At 51.7% G+C, this 10,020-nt stretch overlaps 1 protein-coding gene across 4 annotated transcripts; it reads left to right on the forward strand.

Annotated features, from left to right (window-relative positions):
* Positions 1-2,939: 2,939 nt before the first annotated feature.
* Positions 2,940-7,523, forward strand: LOC129784767 (coiled-coil domain-containing protein 81-like). 4 transcript variants are annotated; one of them, XM_055808680.1, is made up of 9 exons: positions 3,082-3,149; positions 3,272-3,333; positions 3,507-3,691; positions 3,764-3,917; positions 4,089-4,345; positions 4,463-4,548; positions 4,820-4,944; positions 6,132-6,240; positions 6,598-7,523. In XM_055808680.1, the coding sequence occupies exons 3-9, from the start codon at positions 3,551-3,553 to the stop codon at positions 6,986-6,988; spliced, it is 1,263 nt and encodes a 420-aa protein (XP_055664655.1). In that variant the 5' UTR covers positions 3,082-3,149; positions 3,272-3,333; positions 3,507-3,550; the 3' UTR covers positions 6,989-7,523. The 4 variants fall into 4 exon arrangements, with proteins under 4 accessions (XP_055664657.1, XP_055664655.1, XP_055664654.1 ...); XM_055808682.1 differs by lacking the exon at positions 3,507-3,691 and having other exon boundaries at positions 2,940-3,149; XM_055808679.1 differs by lacking the exon at positions 3,082-3,149 and having other exon boundaries at positions 3,162-3,333.
* Positions 7,524-10,020: the final 2,497 nt, after the last annotated feature.

A 10,020-nucleotide genomic window follows, 5' to 3' on the forward strand; every position in this document is an offset into this window, starting at 1 on the left:
GATGGCCCCAGCCCTTGGGCTGCCCCCAACATGCAGCCCCCTCGCCCACTTGGAAAGCAGCTTTGTCATTGCTGATACTGCTCCCCCCTGCCATGTCACCTTCACTTGCTGCTGCAAAGAGCATCCTTCATCCTGCTGCCCTAATCCTGCTGCCCAAAAAGGACAGGGCGGGGGAGTCTTTGATCCCACCAGCTGCTCTGCTGAGGGGGCATCTCTTGTCCCTCACTGCTGTAGCTATTGTCCCAAATGGCCTCTGCTCGGGGAAAACTGAGCTGAGAAGAACAAGCACAGCTTTTTATTTTTTTCTTCTTCTTTTTTTTTTTTTTTTCTTTTATTTATGCTGCGAGGCAGCCAGCCTCATCCAGGCCGGGAAGCTGTCAACATTTTAAAACAACGATCCTCTAACACCTTCCCTTTCACACACCCAGCCACCTACCTCCTGATTTTCTGGTGTCCCACACAGAACTGGCCAGGGATTTGGGGAGAGTGGTGGAGATGGAGCCCAGGTAGAGGAGGGAGAGGGTGAGGAGGAGGAAGTACATGGGGGTGTGGAGGTGGTGGTTGCACTCTGCAGCACTGATAATGAGGCCATTGTCCAGAAGAGCAGCCCATGAAGAGCCAGGAGTGCAGGAGCTGCAGCTCCCGTGCATCTACAATTTCCAGGAACTGGGTGATGGAGCTGCCGTTGGACATCTGCTGCCTCTGGGCATGGGGACCTCTCCCAGGAGAAAAAGTGACAAGTTATGGGGGACTTCTCCCAGCAAAACCAAAGCTGTTTCCCATCAACCATCCCCCCCATCAGACAAAGAAACCCTTTTCTTTTTCTAGGAGACCTTCCTTGAGCTCTTAAAATGCAGAAAACTTAGAAATGGCTGTACTGGCTCAGACCAACTCCAGCAAGCCCCAGGTTCAGCCTCCAACAGAGCCAACACAAGACACTTAAACAAAAGCAGCAGAGCAAGACAAGCACCCTGCGATACTTTCCCAGCTTCCCTTCCTGAGCTGACCGGGATGTCCTTGAATTTAATATCCCCCAAAGGATTTATTTCACACGGTCTTGGGTTCTAGTTGTTCCTCAAGCCTGTGCAGACTTGCAGCATCCTCGCAGCACCATCACCCTCGGCAGCCACTCTTGGGACCTTGGAGATGACTGAAAAAGGGTCCAGACCTGGGGCTGTTGTAGCCAAAAATCTCAATAGCTTGGGCAGAAAAGGCTGGCTTAGATCCAAATTGGTTGAACGCTGCTCACAACGTGTTGGCCCCTGTTTGCCGTCAGCGTGCAGGAGACAAGCACAAAATCGTGATTTCTGAAAGTATCTGAGTATGTTCTGGCACAGTCGTGTCCCAGCTGGGAAGCTTGGTTGGGAGTTTGGGGGTTGTTTTTTCTTGTGCACGTAAATTTTGGTTTCGTTGAAGCTAGTGGGATTTTCTGCAGAGATTTCAGCCTGCCTTTCCCAGTGACAACAACTGGCTTGGAGCTGAAAGTTGGATGGAGCAGTTTCTTGGACATGAATGCAGACAGGACTGAAATAATTTTATAAATCCATCTTGGTTTGGTGGAAAACAAATGTCAGGAAAAGCAAGTAAATGCCTCCAAGAGGTATTAGACCAGCCCTGCCGTGGGGTAGCCTTGCAGCTCAGAACCAGACTCAGAAAGTCCATGTGGGTTTGAGGGAGAATAAAAATGGCATTTTTCTGTTCTTTTTTTTCTTTATTTCCACCAGGATAGAGACGGAACTTCAAATCAGGCCCTTCTTGATCATAATCCAGATGTTTCCTGGGATATTCCCAGATCAGGGATCATTTTCCACCCTTCAAAGCGTGGCCAAACCCTTCAAATGAGGGAATTGTGGCAAATCCTCTGTTGTCATAATTCACAATCTGTTACAATGCAGTAGCATTAATCCTTAGGAAACTGAAAAGTCATAAAACTTACTTGAGCCCCAGTATTTATAAACAAGGTAATAGGAGCGGTACCTTTCTTGGAGGTCAAAAGGAGGATTGCAGCACCAGAAGCTAAGCATTGAGCTTTACAAATGAGGATTTGAGACCTAAAAGAGGGGGTTGGACCCTACAAATAAGGGTTTGGACCCTCAAAACGATGGGCTGGAATCCTAAAAATGACACTTTAGACCCTGGAAGGGAGGGGAATCTCTAGGTTCTGATCTGAGCAGGCTTTGGTGCCCAGGAACTCCACAAAATGCCCTTCTTTTCCCATCCCAAGTGACCACTGTCGAGGCGGGGCCTGGAATCATGGACCTCATCAACTGTGGACATTTGGTGGATGTTTTACAGGGGCAGTCCATGGGCTAAGGGAAGAAAAGGAACAGAGGAGGAGGAGGAGGAGGAGGAGGAGGAGGAGGAGGAGGAGGAAAATGAGAAACGGGATGCAGAAGAGGAGGAAGATTAAGAAGAGAACTTGGAAGAGGAGGAGGGGGAGGAAAATGGAGCAGAAGGAAAAGAGCAGGAAGACCAAAGCAGGGCAAGTAAGAAGTAGAGGAGGAGGAAAATAATTAAAAGGGGACAACCCCCCCCAGGAATAACAGGAAGAAAAGGGCAGCTAGCAGGAAAAAAAAGGAGGAGGAGGAAGAAACGCCCCCAGACTCCATTGTCAGCCCATCTGCCATCTGATCTCTGGTCCCAAGTGCTTGCTGGAGCCTGACTGTAAGGAGGGGAGCTCAGCCTCAACAGAGGTCACTCTAATCCTCCCTTTGTCCCTTTACTCTGCGCCTATGAAATTTCGCTGCCAGTGTTTGGCCCGCTTTTGGTGCTTGTCCTTTTGCTCTCAGTCGGCTACTCATGTGGTTAAAACTGCTTCATCAGCAGCAATGTCACAGCAGGCAAAAGGTTTGTGTCAGAGTAGGCAGCAGGTGACTGCTGACCATTTCACATTGGATGGTGAAGTCAGCAGCGGCGGCATCATTGTGATGTCACACCGGGTCTGTGACACAGGCCACGCAGGGGTACAAAAGGGGGCGTAGGGTGGTTGTTCCCACACTCTGGAGGAGCATCTCTGGGGTGAACACAGGGAAGAGCTTCCTACACGGCTGTTGCCACAAAGCAGTGACGCACTAGCATAAGGCAAAACAAGATGGACTTCTGGGATGGGATGAAGCCCATCTTCATGATGCCCAGCATCACCCCCAGAGGTACAAGCACCCACAGCCACTACAGGAGTGTTGTCAGGACTGAGAGTTGTGGCGTTGTGGGGGTGGGACGCAGGCAGAGCCAGCAGACAGAGAGTGTGACCTGGTTTTCCTTTGCTTTCCAGAGCAAACAGCCATCTGGGACGCAGTGGCCAGCTACATCCAACAACAGCTCTTGCTACACAAGGTAGAGTGACACCCGCATCTTCCTCATCCCCCTAGAGAAGCTGGGGGGATCCCGTGGCCGTGGAGCTTGGGCTGCAGTTGCTCCTTCCCTCCTCAAAAAGCAGGGAACTCCCCACAAAATCCCCACTGAGAGACAAAACAGGGCTCGGGCAAGGGTGGTGTCACCTCTGCTAGGTAGTCTTCTACTGCAAGGCTGATCCGTTGTTGGAGAACCCTGGATGCCCTTGAGTGGCTTCTGCCCCCAAGTCCCGCTTTTTCCAAGGAGGAAAAGGAAGGAGAGGACTCGGCATCTCCTCCCCAAAGCTCTCCCCACTGTCCCAGCTGATGCCTCCAAAGAGCGGGAGGTGGCAGGGTCCGAGGTACCATCCCTGGGTGGAGCCATCCCCCAGCTCTTCCCTCTTCACCCTTCACGCCCTTCTTCTCTGCTCCAGGGGGTACGAATTCCCACCCTCGGCTCCTTTGATGTGGTCCCCGCACAGAAGCAGGTTGGGACAGAGATTGTCACTATCCAGAGGCCTGTGTTTCGCCTGTCCAGGACCCTCAGAGACATCCACAACCTCATGGACAACGAGGATGACCTGTCTGGTAGGACAACAACTGCATGGTGTGGGTGAAGATGGGAGTTATCACATCCCTTTGCGACAAGCAAACTGGCCCCTCTGCGAAGCTGGTCCGCAAACAGGACACGCGCAGTAAGAATCCCTCGGGGAGGGCTGCAGGGTGAGCGCCTTCATCCCTCTCGTGTGGTTTTTCCAGACAATAAGGTGTTGGAGCCTGTGAAATATGCCAAGGTGGCCATGGATGCCCACGTGTCCCGGTGCAAAGTGGAGGGATGCATCCTAGGCACCATGTCCCTCCTGTCTCACTGCCTGGCGAAGGGGAAGAGCATTGCACTTGTCCTGAGAGATGTTGGGGTGCTCCTCATTGAAGACAGGATGGTGCAAATGAGATTCTACTATGATTTCCTGGAAGAGATATCTGGGAAGACAAACCTCAGAATGGCTGCGTTCATAGTGAGTGTTTTGGATTCCCTGTGGCTCCAGCGGCTCATGCCGCCCTGAACTCCTCCGTGATTGAGTGTCATGGTCACGTCGAGGATGTCCTGGCATCTCCGTGTTCCTCCATTGCAGTTTCCCCAGCTGCTGGACATGGTGGTGTCCCGGATGGTACCTGTTTCTTCCCTGACTCGCACCAGCCGTGTCATCATCTTTCCTGAGTGAGTCCTTTCCCCAAGTGACCACGGGGGTCCTGCTGTGGCTCTGCCCTGTTGTCATTCCTGCAAACGATGGGATGGAGGAAGGATTTGAGGACACCGGGACACCTTTCCTGGGCGACCCCATTTCCTGGGATGCTCCCTGGGCATGGGGAATGGATGATTTGGGGGGGGAAAAAACACCTTTTACAATGGTGCCAAGCTCTGGCTGGGAGCAGAGCAAAAAGGGCTGGTGGTGCCTTTGGTCATGCCACTGTCACCTCTTTGTCACCAGGTTTGAACTGGAGTTTGTGCCCAAATCTCAGTCCAGGCACCCTCTCAAGGTCTTGAGGCGTGCCCTTGGTGAGGACATGTGGAAGAAAGAAGAGGATTTGCCACCCATCAGGCAACACACAAAAGGTAAGGCAGTTCCCGGCTCTTTTCCGTAGCATGGGCAAGCGGCTTCCGGTAGGAAAATCCACAGCAATGATGGTCAAATGCTTGCACCAAAGCTTCGTGCCACATTGGCACGGCCTCTTCTCCCAAGCTTGGCTTTGGGAGTGGGCCAGGATGCTCGGATTCTTGGAAATGACCTAACATTCCCTCTCCAAAGGAGGCTTGCCTACATCACCCACCTCCCCTTTTTCCAAACCCCGGCACTACCAGTGCCTTCGCCGAGGAGCCCGGTGAGCGCTGGTTGCTGGGGAAAAGGAACTTGGTGCACGCTCAAGGCGTCAAGTTCTACCACCTGAGACTTTGTAGACCCTTCATGGCGGGCCACTGATCCAACGGGCACGCTGCCTCGACTCCACACATGCACTCATGCAGATATTTTCCCTTTTTGCTCAACCCTAGGATCCCCCAAGCAGAATCTCAGGCAGGATCTTGATAGATTAATTTATTACAGCCGGCATAACCCGTACCGCTTCAAGGAGGACTTGCGTTTCTTAGAAACGAGGGGAGGAATATTGCACGTAGTTTTGACTTGCTCGGGATTTATCAGAGCCTGTCCTTCTCTCGGTGTAAACCTCCTTCCAAGCCAGCCATAACTTGGTGGGAGATGCACGGTGTCTGCTAGTACAGCCTGTATGCAGACAGCTCCTAGGACACATCTTTAGTTTTACTGGCCAGCACCGAGTAATCCATGTCCCGAATGAGAGCAGATTTCCCTGCTAATTCTACACCTTTTATTTCCAAGAACCCTTGAAAAAATAGTAGGGGAATAAGCAAATCCCCAGAGCGATGGAGCACAGGTTAATCATCATCCTTTCCACGTGAAAGCAGACAGGGGTTCACCCGCTTTCCTCAAGCCTTATGCTGATAAAAGCAGCTGTCTCGAGGCCTCCTTTTGTCCAAGTAGGGAAAAATGTGGGTGTAAATCCAAAGATTTTAGCTTTCACAGCTTGCAGCCAAGGCTTCCCAGCTGCTAACGCCAAGTTATGCTAAGTGATTCACATCACTTTTGCTGGTATTGGGGAGGCAGTGGATAAAGCAGAACGGCTGCCTTGGATGTTTTGGGATGAGATGTGAGCACCGCTCCATGTCCCTGGGACTGGGAGCATCACGGTGATGCTCTTCTTGACGAGGTTTCTCCTTCCCATTTGCAGCGGGACTTCCTGAAGTGCCTTTGCCTGCTGATTCCAGCTCGGTTACTAACAAACAGGAGGAAGTCCACAATAAGGCGGCGATGAATAAGAGGACGAAGCGCCAGGCTAGGTGAGTCTGGGGGCTCAGGACTGAGCATCTGCATCGGGTTACTTGCCGACCCGGTGAGAGCCCCAGACCCTCACTGGGTTCATCACTGCCTGACAGCAGCACAGGGCAGTGCGATGGGGCTAGGGGAGCCCCCATTTCAAAGGGGGGGGGGGGTGTCCTCCTCCCCTTCATGAGAGCACAGGTGTGGCCTGGGGACATGGGGACAGCTGTGTGTCAGCTGAGGGTGCCGGCTTGGGGAGGGCATTTCCCCTCCTGAGCTGCCGGAGGCTGCGCCAAGAGGCACATGGCTTGCAGGGCAGGATGTAGCCCCGAAGCCATCATGGCCTCGGGCAAAGTCCTTGTGTTCTGTCCTTCCAGGCAGCTGCCAGGGATCCCTGGGGCCGTGTCTGGAAAAAAGTTGCTGGTGAGCGGCCAATCCAAAGGCAAACCTGCAGCCAAAGGCCAAGCAGCAAAGCCGAACCAAACACAAGCAGCAAGACTGCAGAGGCACAAGCAAAGACAAGGAGAAAAAATATACCCTGTTGGAAGCAAATTCAACACTGAAACAAATTCATCAATGAGCCCGGAAGCCTGGATGCCCAAGGAGCTCACCTACAAGGTCATGACTCCGCTGCCAACAAGAGACGAGGCAGCACAATTACTACAATCAAGACCTGAAAGGTTCTGGTCGGTGCTGAAAGACCCACAGTATACAGTCTTAGCGGGATACAACTTCACAATTCCCCACGTGATGCCCTATATGTTTTAAGGGTCTGGGCTGACACAACACCACGCGTTTGAAGACCAGACTGGTGATCTCCAGGATGGAGCGATCAGGGTTTGGAGGTGCTCAGAGCACCCACCGAGGTGGCAGAAAGGTCTACATGCGGACAAAGAGCTTCCAGAACATGGCGGTACTGTTCGAGAAGAGCCTCTCTTCTTTTGCAGAAATCTCTCTGTCTTCAGGACGCAGGGAGCTGTGAAAAGAGACAAACAAAACGGCAAAGCTGTGAAATAGCACTGAGTTTTTTCATTGTTCGCAGCAACTGTTCACCTCTGTGATAAGAAAGGAGCAACAGACCTCAGTGCCCTTGGGGTGACCTTGCAAGCTGGAAAGCCCCTGGCTCACGGACAAGGGGGTGACGGTGCCCTGAAAAGGGCTGAGGAAAACGGTCACCTATTATTTTTTTTTTTACGCGTGGTCAAAGCTGCTTTTGAGCCCTTTGACCTTCGTGTCCCCAGTGAGCCCCTCACTTCCTCACCGCCACCCAGAGTCACTTGAATTTGGGGTGCTGCGGTTAAAATTTATTACATTGATTACTGCTTCTGAAAAAGCCTTTGTTTTTAATCAGGGCTCGCTTCACTTGGGAGCTCAGGGAGCTCAAGGGCAACTAATGAGTAGGTGGGTTTTGTCCTGAGACCCCCAAACAAGCAAGATGTGAGCAGGAACATCCAGACAATACAGTGTGCAGCTGTGTCATGGCGGTAACTCTGTCGCGCCTGGCCAACGTCCTGGCATGTGTGAACTTTGCAGATCGTGACACAGCGCACACCTGCACTTTGCATAAAATTAAATGTTATACATATAGCAGGTGTGTAAACTATTTTTGTTTTTCACCGACTATAAAGGTGGGCATGCTGCGAGACGGGGCAGAACCCTCACATATGCGTAGATGCGCCTGCTAGGAATGTTTTAACCATTCCTGAGAGGCTCCTGGCACCAGCTGCAACGGGACTCCCAGCCAAAGGTGGGGGGGGGCGCGGCTGGACAATGTTTAGGCCGGAATCAGTGAAGGATCCTATTCTTAGTCTCGTTAACACTTTGCAGGACTGATTCGATGAGCGACCCCCGGTAGGGCAGTGCCCTTCTGTTGTTGAGGGTGTGCTGCGCTGGCCAGGGCTGCTCACAGGTCTAGGTGACCCTGAGAACGTGTCTGGAGACTTCCCATCACTGCAAAGTGAACAGTAATTTTAAACTGCAGAATGAAACGTCCTGTTAAAAGCATCCTGGAAAAGGGATATTCAAAATATCAGAATGGATTTCTAATAGCAAATGGGCGATGCTCCGTCACATTGATCACTGTGGTGAGGGATGTGCAAGTGGGGAAATCCTCACCTACTGTTTGTTTAAAACAGGCGAGCAAATGAACTAAGCAGGAATCATCTGCCATGACGCAATCATCACCTTTGTGTCTGGAGCTAGAAACCCCTGCAGAGGGGAAACTGCCCCCCCAAAACCATTGAGAGTCCTCCTTTAGCTACACTCCTTTTGTCTCAGCACACAAAACTGCGCACAGCTGAAAATCCTTACTCTGAACAGGTTGGCAGGCTGTAGGCAGAGAAATGAATGCGAATTCCAGCTCTGCTCTTTCCATTTTCTGGCCAGGAAAACGATTAAAAGGGATTATTTATGAATACAAGCCAATTCTGACAAATTATTTCAAGTCATGCCTGATCGCCTGGCTCGGAGGTCTCGCTAGCTTCCCCTGGCCATGAGGATGCCAAGGAATGGGCATCCCACTCCCCTTCAAATGAACACAAAGGTTCTGCAAATCAAACGTCACTGATTCAGTGCAATTTAATTACTGTCAGCGTCAAGGAGAACAACTGGGGGTGGAGGGCAGGTTTTGGGGGTGTTGGGAATGGAGGCTTGGCAGGCTGTAATTTGCCTTCAGATGGGAACATCCAGTGACTATGGTGACATGTTGCAAAGATGGAGCATCACATCATGGGGATGGATGTATCCTCCCACCCTCTTGGATGGCCCCAGCCCTTGGGCTGCCCCCAACATGCAGCCCCCTCGCCCACTTGGAAAGCAGCTTTGTCATTGCTGATACTGCTCCCCCCTGCCATGTCACCTTCACTTGCTGCTGCAAAGAGCATCCTTCATCCTGCTGCCCTAATCCTGCTGCCCAAAAAGGACAGGGCGGGGGAGTCTTTGATCCCACCAGCTGCTCTGCTGAGGGGGCATCTCTTGTCCCTCACTGCTGTAGCTATTGTCCCAAATGGCCTCTGCTCGGGGAAAACTGAGCTGAGAAGAACAAGCACAGCTTTTTATTTTTTTCTTCTTCTTTTTTTTTTTTTTTTCTTTTATTTATGCTGCGAGGCAGCCAGCCTCATCCAGGCCGGGAAGCTGTCAACATTTTAAAACAACGATCCTCTAACACCTTCCCTTTCACACACCCAGCCACCTACCTCCTGATTTTCTGGTGTCCCACACAGAACTGGCCAGGGATTTGGGGAGAGTGGTGGAGATGGAGCCCAGGTAGAGGAGGGAGAGGGTGAGGAGGAGGAAGTACACGGGGGTGTGGAGGTGGTGGTTGCACTCTGCAGCACTGATAATGAGGCCATTGTCCAGAAGAGCAGCCCATGAAGAGCCAGGAGTGCAGGAGCTGCAGCTCCCGTGCATCTACAATTTCCAGGAACTGGGTGATGGAGCTGCCGTTGGACATCTGCTGCCTCTGGGCATGGGGACCTCTCCCAGGAGAAAAAGTGACAAGTTATGGGGGACTTCTCCCAGCAAAACCAAAGCTGTTTCCCATCAACCATCCCCCCCCATCAGACAAAGAAACCCTTTTCTTTTTCTAGGAGACCTTCCTTGAGCTCTTAAAATGCAGAAAACTTAGAAATGGCTGTACTGGCTCAGACCAACTCCAGCAAGCCCCAGGTTCAGCCTCCAACAGAGCCAACACAAGACACTTAAACAAAAGCAGCAGAGCAAGACAAGCACCCTGCGATACTTTCCCAGCTTCCCTTCCTGAGCTGACCGGGATGTCCTTGAATTTAATATCCCCCAAAGGA

Source organism: Falco peregrinus, chromosome 6 (assembly GCF_023634155.1).
Source record: "Falco peregrinus isolate bFalPer1 chromosome 6, bFalPer1.pri, whole genome shotgun sequence".
NCBI lineage: Eukaryota > Metazoa > Chordata > Aves > Falconiformes > Falconidae > Falco > Falco peregrinus.